At 37.5% G+C, this 21,163-nt stretch overlaps 1 protein-coding gene across 13 annotated transcripts in view; it reads left to right on the plus strand.

The window, feature by feature from the left end:
* Nucleotides 1-21,163, plus strand: part of ROBO2 (roundabout guidance receptor 2) — a 1,130,584-nt gene that overhangs the window by 952,716 nt on the left and 156,705 nt on the right. For 8 of the 13 annotated variants that reach the window (XM_089512185.1, XM_089512193.1, XM_089512187.1 and 5 more), the window contains exons 6-7: nt 9,159-9,286; nt 17,274-17,285. In XM_089512185.1, coding sequence (XP_089368311.1) covers nt 9,159-9,286; nt 17,274-17,285 — 140 coding nt within the window. The remainder of the gene's footprint in view (nt 1-9,158; nt 9,287-17,273; nt 17,286-21,163) is intronic. The other 5 variants (XM_089512186.1, XM_089512188.1, XM_089512195.1 and 2 more) reach the window with 1 other exon arrangement.

Raw genomic sequence — 21,163 nt, forward strand, 5'->3', positions numbered from 1 at the left:
ATATTGGATATATCCAGAACAAGAGTGAAAATAGTGTAATTTGGAGACCATGCTTGACACGTGAATGGGTTGATAATGAGGTTATCAAGTTTTACTTTTTCTGTTTGTGACAAAACAGTGTAAGAACATTTTAAAAACCAAGCAAAAGTTAAGACTGTTTATTTGCTGGTTTGGTTTATTAGGATGGCAGTCTTGGATTTGTAGTTTGGGTTCTTTGAATGTAAATAATTTTAAAGAACAAGACCTACACACGACCAACAGTTGTGCTAACGTTAGACAAAGAAAAAGTTTCAACATCTAAAATATCAGAATTGTATTGCTTACATAAATGTATGTGGAGTTAATAGCTGGTAACTTGAAACCTGACCTCAGTGACACACTTAAACTGATAAGTATCAGAGTAAAAAAAGGTTATCTATGTTTCTTCCTTGGATAGCTACAATTGTTTGTGGAAGTTTGCAAAAGCAAGCAAAAATAAACAAATGTTTTTATATTGCGCAAATATTAAATGTCTCTTAATAAAAACACATCTAACCATTTGATTAAACTATTTTTCAATTTGGAAAAGTGTGCCTGTACAGTAACTCCAGTAAGCATATGATGATATTGGTGGATTTGTGTAACCCATGCCAGAAACAGCTTCTGAATATCAGTGCTAATTTCTGTGGCACATTTCAGCATGATGTGGTTGATTATGGGCTTTCAGGGCAATTGGCCTGAAAGAGTCAGTAACTTTTAATGTGATCAAGTGTTTCATGCTAACAAAACAAGGAACTTTTGATTTTAAAAAATCATTTATGCATACATTATATCATTCATCTAGAATTTCAACTATATTTAGATATTGCAGGTTAACTAGCTTTATGGTATTATTTATTTTACCTACAGATGACAGTCATTTTGACAGAATTACACTTTCTAGGTTTTTTTTCTCCCAAAGAAAAAGAAATGCAAAGCTCCTTTTCGCTCACTTTGTCGCAGCTGGTTACCAATCAATCTCAGTTCATGGTACAGTGATGATAGCACATGTTGTCTGGGGGCCAAATCTGATTGGCTTGCATTTTTCAGCAGTGCTTCATATCATGAAAAAGGTGCCTCTGTGGCAAGACTGTCAGCACATTATTGCACAAGTGTCATTAATCAGACCAACAAAGGCTGTGTTCATATGAGCTAGAGACTGTCAAATTTCAGAATCAAAATCACCTCATTTCTGTAAGAATTTCCTATCGAGTAATATTTTTTCATCTGTTCCCGTGCATGGTTTCCCTCTGCTTAATGAAATACAGACATAACTGCAGGACTCACTTCAGAAGGAGAGAGAAAAACTCTACTTGTGGCATTTAATACTTCTTTCTTATAAACCTATAAAATTAAAGCTAACAGCATAGCTGTGTGAATATGAATAATATGATCCTGTGACCCACTAACTTGCAATGTATTGATACAGTGAAGCTGATTTAAAATGTGTGTGTTTGTGAATTATGAGATTTAGTAGCTGCTTGGTCCACTAAAACTCTTTATTATAGGAAGTTAAACCACATGCTTCACACCTGGTGCTTGAAGTACTAGCTTTGATTATACTTTTCTTCTTGGACAGTAATAGTGTGATAATAGGAACAGCCCTGATACAGGGTTTCCACTCCTTGTCCCATATCAAAGGCATACCTTTTGTTTTCCAGAAAACCCAGAGTAAAATGTGGCAATGATGTCCAGTTCCCTTCCCATGAGGTCCCTGTGAGCATCCCTGCCAGGTTGCTCTGAAGGTGTGAGTTGCTGTTAGGTCAGAATGAGGCATAGCTGGGCACCTGATTCTGACCTCAAAGTGACTTGTGCCTGCAGTCAGTGTCAGTGAATACTCATTAATTTGTTCTCCTACTCTTCTGACTCCTGGGTCAGCTTACATATAGTCAGTTTTCAAAAAGCAATATTTCCCCATTGGCTTGCAAACTAAAATGGTACTTTCTCATTGGCTTGCAAACTAAAAATGGAACAAGAAAAAAAAGAATGGGGTCTATAAAATAGTCTTTCAGTAGACTGGTGAAATGGGCAAGCTTTCCATCTTTATTTCCTGGAGCCAAAGTGGCTGATGGTGGTGGGAAGAGGGAAAAGCCTTTGGGGATATGGGTTTCCAGTAGGTTTGGAGGGAAGAGCCTTTGGGGATATGGGTTTCCAGTAGGTTTGGTGGAATAGTTGTGTTCTTCATTTCAGCTCTCTTGTGGTATTCAGCAAGCAAGTCTCCCCAGAAAGATTTACAGTCATGGTTTTATTTCTGTCTCCCTTAAAGGTTTCGAAAACCCTTTAGAGACAGAGATATTCTTCCTACATGAAAAAGCAATTTCAGCAGGCAGATTAAGAAGTGAAGGGAAGGAATGATTTGCAGGCCTGGTCAAGGGATTCTTGTAGACAACCAATCAGAATGATCCATAAGGACGATAGGAAGGCTTCCCCTTGTCCACCTCTTCTTTGAATCTGGAAGAGGCCTTGGGACATTGGAAGAGGCAGCAGGAAAAGAGGAAGACTGCATTCCAGATGGATTTTTTTTCACATAATAATAATAATAAAATAATAATAATAATAAAATTTATTTGTATCCCACATCTCTACAAAATGCAATTGGGGCGGCTTACAACATTAAAATGTACCCTCAACCCAGCAAGCAAGTACCACCCCTTAAAATACAATTAAACAATGTACATATATACCACCTTTCTCCTAAATTGGACTGAGTGAAGCTCACAAGAAATACTTTTTAAAATGGTACAGTTTTAAAAACAAAAGTAAAAACTTGACATTAATATAACAAGTTAAAAATATAAAATCATTTAAAATGAATAGACTCTTATCAATGAATCTGTGGCCCTGTGTCTGCAAGACCTAAGCAGTGCTGTTGATGTTAAGGTGACAAGGAAGTCTCTCATTCATAAGGTTGCCATAAGTCAAAGTCGACTTGACGGCAGTTAACAACCACCCCCAAGTTACAGTTATTGTTAGGAATCCTTGGAGAATCTAAACTGTCCTTAAAGAAGCTAAACTAAATATGTTTGCCATTAGTTATTCCATAGTCCACCTGGATGTGTAATTGTAACCTTCTGTTTTACAGTAGTCCTTTGCTGAAGTGCAGTATTTTCAGAGCCAATTATTTTCCATCCTCTTATTTGCTTCCTTCACCTGTCATAGATTATCACTGAACCATGATGACTTGTGTGGGCAGTGTGAGTAGAACAGATGATTGTGAGACACTACATCAATTCTTTAGGAGACCAGATGGTTGTAATATCCCATGAGTTTTGCCATACACTAGCTGTTTGCTAGATAGCATGCCACTTCAGGGTGGTCTAAAACTTCACTGATAATGTGGCAGGCCAGAATGCAATGGGCTGGTTTTTCTGCTCAAATTAGCTGTTGCATTGACCTCTCTGAGAGAACATTTATTTTATATTTTTCATATTAGTACTTAAGATAATAATTATGGCCACCTTTCTGTCTTGGCATGCCACATAAATAGCATGTAAGACCCATCACGTGCTGGATGTTTGTGTAGTTGATTGGTGTGAATATAATGTCTACTGAGACTTACAAAGGAGCTAGCTGGCATGCCAAGTCCAGCACGTCAGTGCGATGAAGTGAGAATGAGTCACGAATGCTCAAAGCTGATTTCACAATTTTGCTCCAGATAACCTACAAAGTTCATGTTGGTTATGCTTTCCTAAAACCCTGGTCAGAGCTAAGAAAAGTTACTTTTTCATCACAACCCCCATAATCTACAAGGCAGCATGTCTACTGGACTTGATGGGGAATTCTGATAAAGGTAGTCCAAAAAACAACTTTCCAAGCTCTTTGTCTGGTTATATTCCAGGTACTTTATTTCAGGTAATGAATGATGAACTTTTATCTCTGTCTGCACTGTAGTATTGTATATACAGATATGGAGCTCTAAGATATGGATCTTATCACCCTACCTGTTCAATTTATATGAAGAAAATATTGTAAGGAAAGCAGGCGTGGACACAGAAGGAGGAGGAGTGAAAATAGGAGGAAGGAATATCAATCATCTAAGCTATGGAGATCACACCATAATACTAGCAGAAAACCTGCCAGACCTGGAACAACTACTAAGGAAGATCAAAGAAGAAGGCGCAAAAACTGACTTACTGCTGAATATAAAGAAAACAAAAATGAAGACCATTGAGAATCTACACAAATTCAACCTAGGCAATGAAGAAAGAGAAAAAGTAAAAGAGTTCTCATACCTGGGATCAAACACTGATAGAAACAGGAGCTGCAGCCAGGAAATCAGAAAATTAAGAATGGGGAGGACAGCTATGAAAGTACTAGAAAAGATTCTAAAATGCAAAGATACAACTGAGGACAAACATTAGAATCAGACAAGCTATTGTATTCCCTATTATCATGTATGGATGTGAGTGCTGGACAATTAAGATACAATATAGGAAGAAAAAAGAAACCTTCAGACACATCATGAGAAGGCATGACTCACTGGAAAAAAACAATAATGTTAGGAAAAGTGAAAGGCAGTAGAAAGAAAGCCACATGCTAGATGGATGGACTCTATTAAGGAACTAAGCAGAGACAAGGGGGTCTTGGAGATACCTCATCCACACGGTTGCCATGGCTGAGGACTCAGAAGATGAGGGGGCAGAGCCAGAGCCTCAGCTTGAAACTGAACATGAACCTGAGCCTGGCCCTAGCTCTGCCCTGCTAGCTCAAACAGAATCTATGACCTCCAGGGATACTCAAGCAGAGTCTGTAGTCTCCTGAAGGATCAGCAACCAAGCCTCCTGGCAGCAGAGCTTTCAAGCATGGAAGAAAATGAAGAGAACATACCTACTTTCAACCAGAGAAGAGCTGAAAGGGCATGCCCCCGGCGTTCAAGGAGGCTTTATGAAAAACGCCAATTAATCAGCAAACAACTGAGCTCATGAGAGCTGGTAATATAAACAGGTGAAGGATACCAAGCTGATTGTCAGAGATTATCTGAGTTTGCTGGTGAAACCCTGCTTGATCCTGACCCTCCTTGTCTTCTTGGCCTGGACCTTTGATTATCGGACCACCTGATCATCTCGACTCTCTGAAACCCTTGGACTGCCTGATCATCTTGTTTCGCTGGAACCCTGGAGCTTGGATTGCTTGACTACTCTCTGGTTTACACCTTAAACTTGTTATAATTTCTTTGTGTGCACAAAACATTGCAGTTTCCTATATATTATGTTAGAAAGTTTAGCTATCAGCATTCTTGGCTGCTTTCCTGGACAAAGATTGACTTGAGGGCAGTTAACAACAACACAAAAATGGACCTCAGTTACCAAATTATTAACTATTGTATAAGCTAGATTTAATTTGTAAGGATTCTAGAAGAAATAAATTGGGATCCTGGCTTCACTTTTGCTGCTTGATTTACAACATGTTTATTTAATACTAATAGTAATCTTAATAGCATCTTTGCAATAAATGAATGAATGAATTGGCTTTCGTCATTTAAATTGTTTGCCTATTCAGTCGGCAGAGATTTAATAGTCTAGTTTACTATTTATACACTCACTTACATGAACACATTATTTTATTCTGTATTTCATGAAAGCTGATCAGAATAGGGAATTACACAGCTTAGGACAATGTTTTACTAAGTAATATTGTGTCTCTGTGTTTGTAAACTGCTAGGAAATGGCTTCTTCAGTGAATATTGACAAACTATAATCTTACTAATTTTATTGTAACCCTACTTTGACATGTGGTAAAAGAGAACAAAAGAGTTTGCAAAGGAGAAGGAAACACTTGCTCAGGGCAGGCCCATACATTAAAATAGAAAACAAGTTACTGTTGTGGCAGAGACACTTGTAGGAGCCAATTGTTGTGTAGCAGTGTCTAACTCACTTCTTGTCATTTGTTTCTCTCTTCCATATAAGTCTATCGCACAGGCCCTGGAACGGGCCTGTTGTATTACAAAAGGGGGCAGGATGGGGACAGGAGGCAGCATAGAATGGATCTTACCACACAGGAGAACGCTGCCGCCACCACCGGAAATTCCAATTTCGTTCCAGGTGCGTTCTCCAGGGGCTGATTTTTGGGAGCTGTTTAGAAGCATTCCTGAAAATTGCCCCCCCCCCCCCCCGGAACACATCTGGAACAGAATTGGAACTTCCAGCAGCAGCGGCGTCATTCCCCTGTGCGGTAAGATCCATTCTATGCTGCCTCCCATCCCGCCCCCTTTTGAAATGCAACAGGCCATTCCAGGGCCTGTACAATAAACTTACCAATCTTGAACCATTCTCTGCAGAAATCAAGAACCAACCTGGATGAGGGCAGGGGAAGGGGATGAAGATGTTGAAAGAAAGGTTAATAACCTTTGGGTCTCTGTAGAGAAGAACAGAAAGGACAGTCTGAATTTGAACGTTATGAGTTTCATTTTTTTTTTTAATTGAGGGGTGTCCCACAGTGTTTCCTTTACTTTGGGACTGATTATGTTTTGTGTTGGCAGCACAAGTTCATGTTGGTTGCTAGCTCACTTTGTGTTTAGTTCGGGGGGGGGGGGGGCAAATTGGTTGGCAAACATGTATGGTTATGCATCAAGGACTGCGAAAGATTACATATGTGCCACTTTTTGTCCCATAAGGGAGAAAAGCAAGATATAAATTAAATAAATAAATAAAAATATAAGATAATTGAATATTTTAAAATATAGGATAGGAAATAAATAAAAATATGGGGAGGGGGGATACACACACATATATAATTCCTGTGTATTACCATGTTGCACCAAGTACCATGCTTCATCATTAGTGAGATAACAGTCTAAGTGTGCCCTGGTTCTACTTCTAGATTCCCCCCTTGTTTGAAATGGTCAGATATACAGAACAGATGGAAGCTAAAGTGATTTGAAACTGCTTTAATTCTGCAGTGTGGCTACACCCTAGGTCTGACTGAAAAATTAACTTTTAAAAAACCCTTCAAATAGACAAAGAAAACAAAGAAAAAAAATACAATTTTACTGTGATTTGAAATTGCCTACTGGACTATATCGCCCCCTACACGATATAGTTGATCTTCCAAATGCATTTAAGTTTTTGTTGATTTTTGTTTGTTTGTCTGTTTGTTTTTGTGAGCTATGTAAGGAAACACTTTTGATATTTTTTATTTTGATATCCTGACTGTATAACTTAATTGAAAAGTATTTTGTGTATTGCTGTTGGAGAGGGGAATTAGGAAAGTTACAATATAAAATCAATTTGAATTTTTTTTAAAAAAATTAAAATCCACAGATTGCATGTTGTGGAAAAGAAGAACTGGCAAAGTTACAGCAGCATTTCAATTACCTCCATCCCACCATTGACCCCAGCCTGAAGCATTCCATGCAACCAGCTCACATTCTTGACAACACTTGTTGAACTTTCAACTACACAGTCGACAAATAAGCACACAGTAGAGTAAAAACAAAATTATAGGCAGCTACACGTATTTATATATTTCCAGCCTCTGCCCAGAAAATACAACAAAATCCATTGTCTATAGTCAAGTCCTACAAAACAACCAAATCAGTTCAGGCATAACAGACAGATGTTCTGTTTGAGTATTGATGTTCATTTTATTGACTGTATTTTTAGATAATATTGTTGATTTTATTTTTGTTGTAATCCCGCCTCGATCCACAGGGATTTATTATTATTATTATTATTATTATTATTATTATTATTATTATTATTTCTCAGACTACAGTACCCATCCAACAAATCAATAACTGATCAAAATGTTTAGACTGGTTCCCAGTAATAATCTTCTACAGGGCAAAACTAGAACAGAGAGCAGAACAGCACTTGATGCCGCCTATAGTAAAATCTAGTGGTTTAAAAACCTTTCCCCCCATGTTTGAAATGGTCAGATATACAGAACAGATGGGCTTGGGCCCAGGGTACTTGGAGGACCGCCTCTCCCCATATAGTCTGCCCCGCACTCTTAGATCAGGAGAAAGACATCTGTTGACGGTTCCAGATGTCCGCTACGCTGTTACGAGGAGGGCTTATTCTGTCTCAGCCCCTAGACTCTGGAACGCACTCCCTAATGAGCTCCGCATGTCCACTTCCCTTGACGTTTTCAAGAAAAACTTGAAGACTTACCTTTTTCATCAGGCATTCCCCCCATGAACGTTGGTGTTATTTTTCTCCCCCTGAATGTGACGTTTTTCCATTCTGTCAGCCTTGTAATTGTATTGTTGTTTTTATCTTGTTATCTTATTGTATATTGTGTTTTTAAATTGTTTTTACTATGCTGTAAACCGCTATGATCCATGGAATAGCGGTATATAAATAAATTTTATTATTATTTATTATTATATTATTTCAGTTTCAAAATGCCTTCTGAAGGGAGTATTAAATTCTTCTCTTTGTTTTCCCAAATGGACTACAATGCTACTTTGTTTTTTTTATCATTTGCCAATAAAACAGACTTTGTTCTGTAGTTATACATATTTATCCACATCCTATTAGTCTATCCCCTCTAAAATACAAAATTAAGCAATCTTCTTCAATTTGGTAAATATATTTTGTTTAGTTTGAGCCAGTGCAGCATTATTTGTTTCAGAATATTTGGGCCATGTCCAGATATGTCACAATTTTTTTTAATTGTGCATTTTTAAATTAGCATTGTACCATTACCACTAAATATAACATCACTGTTGTTGGTAGACTGCTGTGGATCTGAAATGGTTTGTGGTTGTAACTTTTGTGTTTTGGTATACTCAGTATTGTATTATTATTATTATTATTATTATTATTATAAAATACTATAAGTACTATATGTAACTCATGCATATGAGGTGGGGGAAAACAGAGATGTTGTATATTGATAACTGATCTGTGCTCACTCTATTTTATCTTAGTGCTCTAGATCAAGAGCAGAATGACTGATATTATTAATAAAGCCTTGATACCACATGAACATAGCAATACTAATTTTATAGCTGTAAAGTTTTTAGGTAATGCATGGTGCAATAAAAGTGTCATGATGATTAATGCTCAGTAGAATTATCTAATTCCATATAATAAATTATCTCCCAAGCAATGCAGCCACAACAGAATAAGTCTAGCATATTCCAGGTGAGAAATTAAGCTGAGCAGTGATCTTCATCTTCTCAATTTCAAATGCAGATATGACATCAAAGATGACTATACGTTGCGTATTAAAAAGGCCATGAGTACAGATGAGGGGACCTATACATGCATAGCTGAAAACAGAGTTGGAAAAGTTGAAGCATCTGCTACTCTCACAGTTCGAGGTAAGTACTAATGCATTTTCCAGACACAATAACAATGAATACATTGTTATACATTGCTTCTGTTTTCTGAAACAATAGGAATCTAAAGATATTGAAAAGAATCTGTTAAAATATTTAAAATTATATGTTAGATATATTAAAAGCAATTTTTATTCTGTATAATTTTGTAGAACATCTATATAATTGTCTTACCATCCTTCAGTTTCCTTCTACTGACATTAGTTTTATCATTAGCCGACAGAAAATTACATCTTATGATAAAAGAAGCTGTTACATTTAGAAAAAACACTATAATCCCTGTCACCTGGGGAATGAAGACAAAGAGTATCTTAAAGAGCTTGAGCAGATAATTTTTTAACCCACAATACCAGATCTTTTAGTGAACATTTAAGGGGTTGAGCAAGGAACTTTCTACATGGAAAACATGCATTATACCAGTGACTACAACTATTATAATGACAAAAATGGGAACTATATACCATTAGTTTTTTGATACAAAAGATGGTACTGTACTCAGAAAAAAATTCAAATATACAAGTTCTGTGTTTGTGTTGGAGAAAGTGATTTGAGGAGAAAACATGGTCCCAATCAGCATCTTCACTAATTGAATTTCATCTTGTTTAAAACAGTTTCACTTTTTAAAGAAATATTTGTTTTTTATTAATTATATTCTGGTTTTGTTTAACTACCTATGATGTTTGCACTATTTTGATTGCTGATCGTAGAAGATACAATAGAACTCACTTTTTATCATTATCATCCAGTGAGTATGCCTATGGAAATTTCTGTCCGTGGTCCTTTTACGCATAGAAATAAAAATTGGAGGAGAAGGAAAAATGTTTTTTTAAACAGATCCAAAGTTTTATGATCTTAAGCGCCCCCCAAAACCCGCAGTTAGTAGATTCTGACACTGTCTGAGTCTTGAAAAAGACATTTACATATATTTTAAAGAGAAAAAGGTGCTTATAAACCCTCAAACTGCCTAAACTGAAAGCTTCTAAGAAAATGTGGTAGTGAGTGTCACACATGCTTAAAACTGAATATTTTGTGACTAGACATAGTCTCCGAGCAAAAGGATATCACAGTTAGTGGCAGTGTAACATTAAGAGATAGTTCCATGAAGTGTGATATTGTAACAGTACTGAGAAATTTCCTGTGATAGATGAGGTTTTTTTATACACTTGGACAAATCTCAGTCAGAGGGAGGAAAGCTTTCCCACAGCAGCTAGAATAGGATCTGTAAATATGCAAATTAGGACTTTTCTTTCAAATGATAGTTCATAAAGAGTGGTTCTCCAGGCTCAGCATTCAAAATGCTAAATAGCATAACAGCATAACTGAAAGAAATAATAGTAAAACTTGTTGATAGGGCAAAGCAGACAGCCAGGAAGGAGCGACCTCTGCCGGCGATTGGGCCGCATGCCATCTCTGAAGCGGGCCACCACCACATGTCCTAAGCCAGACTGGACAGGAATTGGTTTAAATGAACTCCATTTTGAGGCAGCTTTGGGCTCCTTTTTGCAGCATTGGAGCAGCTACCTGCCACTTTGGGGACATGTGTCATATAAAAGCCACCCCCCCCCCCCCAAAGTGTCCAGAAGGCACTTCTTTTGGCTCACATGTTTTGGACCCAGATCTCAGGAACCAGGCCTGAGCTGACCCAGGTTTTGAATTGGATCAGAAAATAACCTCAAAATTTGGGACCAAAACCTGAACCTGGCCACCCTAGGTGCTAAAGAAGAGTGAGAAATCATGTAATACCAGACTGCACAAAAGAGGAGAAGAATAGAAGTGGCCACATTAATTTCTCTTTTTCTGTCTCTGCGAGAGAGTAGTGGCAGAACAGAGATATTACAACAACGCCTCTATGTGTGTCTGTTATCTGTCTGTCTGTCTGTCTCTCTCTCTCTCTGTATGTGTATGTGTATCAGGCCCATGGAAGAGTTATAAGGAAAGGGAGCTGATTAGGTATAATTAGAAGCAATATACAAAACAGCACCTTCTTTTTTTAATAAATTGAAAATAAGTTACCTGACAACAATCTGTAACACTATATTTTAATTTATATATTTATTTCATGTATATGCTGTCTTTCTCCTAAATTGGACCCAATGTGGCTTGAGGGATAAGGGTGACAGAAAAAGCCTTGGTGAAATCAAAATGCTCTCTTCACTAGTCATGTTACTATAGATCAAATATTTATTCAAGAACTCTCTTAACAAATTACTTTTTGGAACAGAAGTTTATCTAGTCCATTCATTTTCTTGCTTCTGGTATCCATCAGCAACCTTATTTCTGACTCTCTGTATCGTGGTGCTGTTACTTAATAATAAAATTAATCAACACTTATAAATGATTAGCAGTGATGGTGAACCTTTTAGAGGCCGAGTGCCCAACCTGCAACTCAAAATCCACTTATTTATTGCAAAGTGCCATGTCCTTCTGGCTTTCTAGTAAACTCTGGCAAACTCTGTGCTGGGGCGACAGCTCATGTACCCACAGAGAGGGCTCTGAGTGTTGCCTCTGGCATGCATGCCATAGGTTCACCATCACTGGATTAGAGACTGAACAGAGTTATCTTGAAATGTGACAACCATATTAAGATGGTAAGAGTGATGTAAGTTAACTTTGCAAATGCTACTGTGTCTATGTGAGTGTTTATATGGAACACACATTATACTACAATTGTGTGTTTGTGTGTGTGTGGTTGTGTTGTTATTGTCATTATTGTTGCATGCCTTCATTTCTAGTTCTGATGACCCTAAGGTGGACCAATCACAGAGTTTTCTTGGCAGAATTTGTCCAGAAGGGGTTTCCTCTCCCCCCCCCCCCAAACTGAGAGAGTATGGCTTGCCTAAAGTTACCCAGTGGGTCTCTGTTGCACACCAGAGATTTCAGCCCTGGTCTCCCATAGCCCTAGTCTAACACTCAAACCACTACCCCATCCTGGCTCTCTCTCTGTGTACAGAACTATATATTTCACACATATATTTTAATGGATATCAGATGCATTCTATTTCACTATTCTATCAGAGTATGCCAAAAGTTCACTAGAACTGTGAAAGGTTAATTAAAACATTTTAAGCTTTATCAGTGTTCTTTTCTCTTTTGCGCACATTAAGGCAGATGATCAAAGTCTTGGCAGATTGGTTTATTAGAAAAGAGGTCAACTGACCTAAGACACTGGCTTTCATTTCCATCATTTAATGCATAGACACAGTTCAATTTAATCGGATGAATTTCATGCCAAAAGGGAAAAAAAATCTTGAAAGAAAAAAGTAAACCTGGGGCTTAATAGGAGATGAGGAAGGTGAGGAATTATCTTGATGTAATAAGAGAGAGGAGTGTGTGTGTGATAATCCAGCTGCCCAAATACTATTGTTGATACTCACTTCAGATAATGTGGTACTGCATAGGTTTTCTTTCAGTCTGCAAAACAGGTTCACATATATTTGGTGTTTAATGAGTACATTTCCATTTTGTTCTTTGTTTTGAGAAAAACAAAAGCAAGGTTTCCATTTGAAAAGAAACAGCATCATGCTTCTTGTGTTTTCCCTCCTTTTTTAGCAGAAATAATAATAGTAGTTCATTGTTAGCGTCAGATTCACTCACAAGTTTGCTTACAGCACACATCATACAGACAAATAATTTCTTTACACTAAATTTAGCATAGGTGTATATGTTGTAAATGGAGCAAAAGGGGAAGGTAGGAATCACTAAGCTTAAATGAGAGCAAATTAAGTTGAAAAGCAGAAATATATAATTTATTTAATTTTCCTACATAAAGGAGGATTTCTTATGATCTTTACCCCCTGGCCTTCTGATTTAACTACTGACAGTTATAGTTTTTATTCAGTACCATGGAGAATGTTACATTGCAAGTATACTGAGCCCGCGCCATATGTGGGCTCATTATAGGTGGCTTTCAGCTTCTGCTGAAGCCGCCCAGCAATACAAACAATGGCGTGTGGTGACCCAAGCCCCATTCTATCCAGTGCGGCTTGAGCATACACACTTTTTGCTTTACGTTGGGGGTCTGGAATGGTTCTCCCATGTAAAACATTTGAGATATACAAGAAAATTAGAAAAGCTGGGGAATACAACATTTGAATTGAGGAGTATTGTCCTATTCTTTAAAAAGCAAGCCTCATAATCTTCAAGCTGAGTTTATTCAGTTGTTGTTATCAGTTATCTTGTACCTGCAGGGAAATGTTGGTTCTGGTGGAATTTTCCATGAGAGAAAAGGCCAAGCCTGTAGCCTAATCTCCACCTACTCAGCCCAGTAGATGGGATTGCTGAAGTGGAGAGGCAGTAAGGAAGAATATTTTCTAATGTGGATATTATCAAAGGAAAAACAACTTTATGTATCTGAAAGATCAGCAGGAGGTTTCTCCTTTTCCTGACAAGCCATTGCACAATAATATTTTCGATTCAGACTAATATTATTTCTATCCTTAATTAGGTTATAGGGCCTTAGTTTCAAACCTATGTCACATATGTCAGAGATGGCATGCAAAGTCTTTTTTTAGGGTATGTGCAAAGAGGGGAAGAGGAGGAACAGGTGCGGACCAGTTCCTCCTCTTCATTGCTATTCCTGGCCTTCAGCTGCCTCTTGAGAGGCAGCTGAAGGCGTGGGGGGCAAGGGAAAGAAGTCCTGCCCCAGAAATCCTGAAGTCCTGAGGGCAGAAGTCCCATCACCAGAGGGTGGACGTCCCACCCCCTGAAGTCCCATTCCCCCCCCCTCAGAAATCCCACCCCTGGCACCAAGTAATACCTGGTGCCGGAATGCCTTATAGTTTGGGCACTTGGTCCCTAAAAGGTTCACCATCACTGTCATAGGGGTCCCAAGGTGGTTTGTGTGTGGGGGGGGGGGGAGAGAAATTTCTAATGTTGAAATGAATTTAGTGGCACCAAAGTGGATACAAGGATAGGTTTGCTATTTATGTATGTATGTATGTACCATTAGATCAATAAGAGTTTAAGAGTGTGATCCTAAATATACGTCTTCAGAAATAAATTCTGGCCAGTTCAAAGGGTCTTACTCCTAGGTATGAGGAGTATATGAACCATAATATTAGATTTTTAAAAAGAAAGATTTTTATTTTATATAATCTCTGTCTGACATCAGGGTGTCATTAGGATGCAGAAATGAGCTATGGTGTTCATCCATGTCCTTTTGAAACCCTGGAGCTCAGCAGAAGTTAAGGTATCAATGGGGTGATTCTCATGGACAAAGAAAAGAGAAGTCAGAGTTGTTGTTTTTTAAATTACTCTTTTAGAACTATCTTTCAAAACATCACATATTACCAAATTTGCATTCTAATCACAGGAACTATAGTTGTTTGTGGTTTTTTTTTTAGCCTATGTGGCCACTTTCTGGAAGAGTTTATTCCTGATGTTTCGCCTGCATCTATGCTGACATATTCAGAGAATGGTGGCATCGAGGTGTTTGGGGCACAGACCTCCATGCCTTTATTCTCTAAAGCTGCCAGCCACAGATACAGGCAAAATGTCAGGAACACACTCTTCCGGAACATGGCCACATAGCCCAAAAAACCCACTAACAACTATGGATGCTGGCTGTGAAAGCTTTCTACTCTACACATGAACTATGAAAATGTAAATTTAGGCTGTGATTATGATATTGTAATTTAAGGGTATAATTTTAATTTTGCTACTTATTTATGTCACTACTATTGTCGTTACGTTCAATGATATATAGTAATTACAATTCATGATTACATTTAATACAAAAACATTAATTATTTTGTATGGTGTTGTATGTGAGGAGGTCAATGGGAGGATGACACCATGAATTACCACACAGGGTGACACCAACCCAAGTGATGCCACTGTCTGATATAATTTGTTATATATTTTTTAAAAACATAATGTCAGTAGAACCATATTCATAAGAAAACCTCATGCAGTATATCATTGAAAGTGCTATCCTGTGAACATCTACCCACAAACTCTGTGGGTTTCTTTCCTAGAAAATATGCATAGGCTCAAGCTATTCAGTAGCAAGATTCCTAATTGTAAGAAATCATCATCAACAGCAATCAGTTTGGAAATGTGAATGGACATTCCTTGAAAGGTTTTGCAGCAAGAATAATTTCAGTTTGTGAAGTTGAAGACTTTCATGGCCGGCATCCATAGTTTTTTGTTGGTTTTTCAGGCTATGTGGCCATGCAAGCATCTGTGGCTGGCATCTTCAGAGAATCTCTGAAGATGCCAGCCACAAATGCTGATGACACATCAGGAAGAAACTCTTCTAGAACATGGCTAGATAGCCTGAAAAACCCACAAAAAACTAATTTAAATTTGCTCAAATCCAAGTTAAGAAAAAGCTTCAGCTCATCTCTCCAATCACTGGTCATATAACTGGGCAGCATCCACTGTCCCTGAGGCTAAATACATCCACTGGATTTGTTGCATTAAATAGAAAATGACATATGTGGACCTGAATATTATTTGACAAATTTATAAGTATATTTGGAGTGGACACTGTCAGTGTCTGCCTGAGGGAGGCATGCTTTGATAGCATGCTGCTTAGTTATAATCTTCCTTAAAGGATCTGTCCACAGATGGAGAAAGAGAACTAAACTAGATTAATGGTTCCTTTAGAATTATCTGGCATAAAAGCCCATAGTAAAGACAAAATAATTTTAAAAGCCTTTGGTCTGAAAATGTATTTTCTCAGCTGCTGGTTGTATTCTGGCAAATTTCCTGTGCAGCTGCTAAAAGCCACTTTAGAGGCTTAGGCTAGAATGTAGGTTAAAAACTTTAAATAACAATAAAATTGTTGTTGTTGTCGTCATGAGGAGCAGCAACAGCAACTGAAGTTCCTTGTTCTACTTCCTGTCATTCTGGCCTACCAATTGGAAAACTAATTAAAAGTCTTGCTGTTGCATAGAGTTTACTGTAGAAAATAGCAATAGTTGGCAGTTTGATCACAATGGGAAAGGATTTCTTTCACATGAACGACTGGGAACTGGTTGCAATCAAAATATTCTGCAATAGGTGAAGGATATTATTTTACAGACTTTGCTCCTTGTCTAACAAAATTAAGTTGCAAAAATAAACATGGGTACTTTTTAACTAATTTGAAAAAGAAATGTAAGCTTCCACCTTGTCCCACATCTATCCTACTGAAAAATTCCTGTGCAGCCATGAACTCTTACTTAAAGCATGGTGAGTAAAAGCAGGACTGACAGCATCACGCTCCCCTCATCTTGGTAATTCTAATGTACTGACAGACTCTTGCTAGAATGAAATCACTTGTTGCAGCAACTGCTTTCAATCTTAGTATCAATGTGAAGCAGAAACAACCTGTCGATCATTCCACATTTTAAAAAGAAAGTAGAAGCAGCAATTTGGGAGGTTTGGAGCTGAAATCCCTGTGGTCATTCTAAGCTCTTTGTTATATTTTCATCACCTCTGTCCGTGATTGGAAAAGTGATGTATGATAAGCTTTTGTGTCTATTACTGAATGTGAGGAAATGGTGCCTTGGGCTTTTCTCCAAATGGTACAGCAGTACTGACCAGCCATGCTTAAAACTCAATTGGTATTTAAATCAGACAGTGGTGCTTCTCTTTTATTGGATTGACATTTGCCAGTCTGTGGGTTTAGATGATGTATTCATTGAGGTCTAAATGTTTGGCCTAATATAAAGCTACTTTACTTCAGTCAAGCATTAGCAATGGCATTTGATGGTGGCATACGAACCTATGAAAGGTGTTATTCAGATGATTGATTCCAGACAGCTTTTTCAAATGCTGTACAGTACTTGTCTCCAGCAAATATAGTTTTAATAACTGAACTGAATAATAGAAGCATTTAACACAAGGTGACATGTGTTGATTTAATTTTCAACTGAGTATCCACAGTTGAACATGACATTACACATCATGCATTCTGACAAAATTTCTTTTTTTTTTCCTTTAATTTTGTTATGTTCTCACCACACCATTGTAATGTCTCCAGCTCGCCCTGTTGGTAAGTAACCATCCTTCTATCCATTTTAGCATGGTTTCACACAGTTCTTCATCTTTCATTTTGTAAACATGTTGGATGGCTTTTAAGTTGTCAATTACCACTTATTTAATAGGCAAGCATAAGCTCGAAATTATTATTGTCTTGTATCTGTTCTACAACTCAATTCTCCTTGATTAGCAGATGAATCTTTCTTAAAATCTAATATTCAATTTACCCAAATCATTCTGTATCCTCAGTTTGTATATATGTGTTCTGTGAATAAAGATTATTTATTTGAATGATTGACTATCCAAATATTTTGACTATTTGGATAAATAAGATTTCTGTTTGTAACAATATATGTGATGATGTATGTTATGAATTATAGAATATTGGCCGAAATGCAATTACTTCAGTTTTCAAGAGATTGGATCCAGACTTAGTCATGCTTAGAACAGATCCACTGAAATTAATTGAGCTGACATTAATAATAACATTGAAGACACATTGGCCTAAGGCCAACATGACACTCACGGTAATGTCAGGATTCATACAACCATAGAGTTTGAAGGAGCCTCATAAGCCATTGACTCCAACCCCCTGCTCAATGCAGGAACTCCAGGTAAAGCATCCTCAGCAAGTAGCTATCTGGCCTCTTTTTTAACACATCCAGAGATGGAATTTCTTCTTTAGTGGTAGGTTCTTATGCTGAAAAAGGCTTGGATCTATGTTCCACCTCCTTCCAACTTGATGATTTTCCATTCCCAAAACATATTTTTGTTCCTCAGAGGAAATTCTTTATAGTAGTAGAACACGTGGAGGCTGCAGGAGAGAATAGTTATCCTTCTGTTTTAGTTTAAAGAAACTACCTCTAGAAGCACAATGAGTGCATTGTATATAGTCAACAGATGTAGAGGAATCTACTTTTGTATATGACTACATTTGGATCCTAACCCTTAAATAATGTATCTTACGTACATAAAAAAAAGTTTAAATTCTGCATATTTATTGTTGTTCATGATCTGTGAAACAAAAGGATTTGTTAAAGCTGTAGAAGAAATAGAGGGAATAGAATTAAGAGTCATTAACATTAAAGAAACTGTATGTTTTACACTTATTTTTTTGATGGAGTGTTAAATTCGCTTTTGAATTGCCTGGGTTTCATCCACTGTCTTAGAAGCAATTTTAGTGGAAGAGTAAATGAATATTTAAAATTTTCTGCCCTTTTTGTAAACCTTGGTGACATAGTTAAGTAGCAGTATTAAAACTGAAAGATTATAAAGAAATATTATAAAATTATGAAATTTATATTTTGTACAATTTTTAGTGAAATAAAAATAAAACCTACTAATTTACTAAATGTATTTTTTCAATGTACAATTCCTTTAGGTATATATGGTGTAGCATAAACTTCCTACAGGGTGACTGTGGTGTTGATAATTTCAGATATTTAAGTTTTTGTCTCTAGTTGTCTTTTTTATTTTCAGCAGGTGTGAAAATTTAAGCTTAAATTATTTCTGTTTGGTCAAAGCAAATTGTTTCCAGCATATGGTACAGAATGTACATATGCAAAGTCAAGCAATTCTGCCTGAGGTATATGGCAGCTGGTGAATATAACAGCTCTATAACCATATTCCCATTAGCAAATCAAAACAATATGAATAATAACTGTATTGCTCATCTTTGAAAAAGCTGTTCTTTTCATTTTAAGCATTTGAAAAGATTTCCTACAGGAGTTTATAGCAGATGGGTTCTGGATGCAGGGTGTTTATTCCTTTTTAGAACATTTACTTCTTATCGCTGTCATCATATGGGTTTTCCAGATGAACAACTTTGTATTTTCACCCCTCCAAAATTATTTCTACTGTGTCTCACTGCTGCAGCACAATAAACTGGTTTTCCATACAATGAGTGGTAATACAATGTGAGTAATTAATGTAATCCTTTTTTCTTTTTTCTTTTTTTCCCCCCTGCTATTTCATCAGAAAAAATAATGGAAGAGATATAATGCTTCAATTGTTGTTGTTGCTGCTGTTGTTGTTGTTGTGCGCCTTCAAGTCAATTCTGACTAAGTCATTATGACTAAAGTGAACCTAGTAAAGTGTTTTTGTGGCAGAATTTATTCAGGGGGGTTGGCCTTTTCTTCCTCTGAGGCTGAGAGAGTGTGGGTTTCCATGACCAAACCGAAATTTGATTCATGGTCTCCCAGTGTCCTAGTCCAACATTCAGACCACTACACCACACTGGCTCTGTCAAACATCCAGTAGACAAAATAAAAATATTACTCATGGTATTGCTCTCTCAAAGCTTTCTACATCCAATAACTGTTCCAAGTCTGGAAAAGATGACTGATTAGAAATATTTTTTGATACGGGCAACTAAAAATTCTGCCCCCCAAAAGCTAACCTAAACAAAGAAAACCAGAAATCACTTTGTTAAATGCCAGTTTTCACTCTATGTGGCCAGGTGTCTGCTCTCACTAGGTGTTGCTTTCCGTGAACTCAGGCACACAATTTCTCACTAGATACCTAAAGATCCCTGGGACTGAAATGGGAAGTATTTTTGTGTGTGTAAAGTATGCACTCTGTAGCTGAGCAGAGTCCCCCCTTTCATCTGTTAATTATCCTCATTTGTTTATTTTAATTCAAACAAAATTGTGAGACACCTACCTTTTTCAGATAAGATGAGAAATGACTGTCCCTAAGGGATGCATTTATAATATATTTCAGATGAGTTCTCAAAGCATCCCCTCCTTGGATGACCAGCCATGAAGGGCAAGGGTCAAAAGGGCAAGTTGTATTCTTCACAATTCCAAGTAGTTTGTCCATGTCCTCGATACTCACAAATTCAAACTGTTCCAGCATGAACTTATTCACGGAGTCACTGGACACCTCACTTACAGCTTCTGGAGTAATACTGTTGTCTGAATTAGCTCTTATCAAAGAGATTTTATCTGCGAAATATTCATTAAAAGTGTCACAGTGAGCTGTAGTTGGTTCTAATAATGAGTTCTGTGGGGCAGTTTTCTGTGTCAGGCTCTCACCACCCAACAGAGGGAGGATTGCAGAACACATTATGCATTTAGTCCAGTAAGTATAAACTAAGACAGACCCATTAAGCCCAGTACTGAAAATCAATTCCTCACACATCCCTACGTATAAATCATGCACATAGAACAGGGGTGTTGAAAATACAGAATGTAGGTTGCATGTAGCCCCTTGACTTGTTTTGTAACCTCTGAAGACCAGTCATCCCTAAAATCCTCAACTTCCCAATTCTTTTTTTAATGGCTGATTTTTCAGCCCAAATATATCCCCAGGTATAACAAATAAACAGTTGGAGCCCCCTTGCACCACACTACTCTCCAAAGCCCTACAAAACAAAACAAAAGATTAATTCTTCTGGTCACGCCAGGAGCAACACTAAAGTAGAGAATGGTCCCTGTGTTTGTCACAGTTGCTCATCCCTGATATAAAAAATGGCTGGCCGCATTTTGAATGTGAATTATATATCCATCTTTTCCTGTCTTGTCTATCCATAGTTTTAACAAGTTTATTCATTTAATTATCCATTAATTATTCTTCTCTCAAACTCAGAATCTTTTATTTTCTAATACAGTGCGGTCGCGTCATACGTGGGCACATCATATGCGGCTTCCAGCATATGCTGGAAGCCATTCCGGAAATAAGCCTTGTGTGCCCTGGCAAAAATAATGCGATGTGCAACTGTGGCACACACGTGCGGCGCCACGCGGTGCCACACGGAAAACACAAGCCCATTACTTCCAATGGCGCTCAAGCTTACCCATTTTTTTCTTTTATGGGGGGGGGGGGAGGTATCCAGAACAGATCCCCTGCATAAGAGGAGGGCCACTTGTATTTGGTATAAAATATTTCAGA

The sequence above is a fragment of the Sceloporus occidentalis genome, unplaced genomic scaffold, assembly GCF_023333645.1.
Source record: "Sceloporus occidentalis isolate IW3139 unplaced genomic scaffold, rSceOcc1.0.p SCAF_2, whole genome shotgun sequence".
Classification (NCBI taxonomy): domain Eukaryota; kingdom Metazoa; phylum Chordata; class Lepidosauria; order Squamata; family Phrynosomatidae; genus Sceloporus; species Sceloporus occidentalis.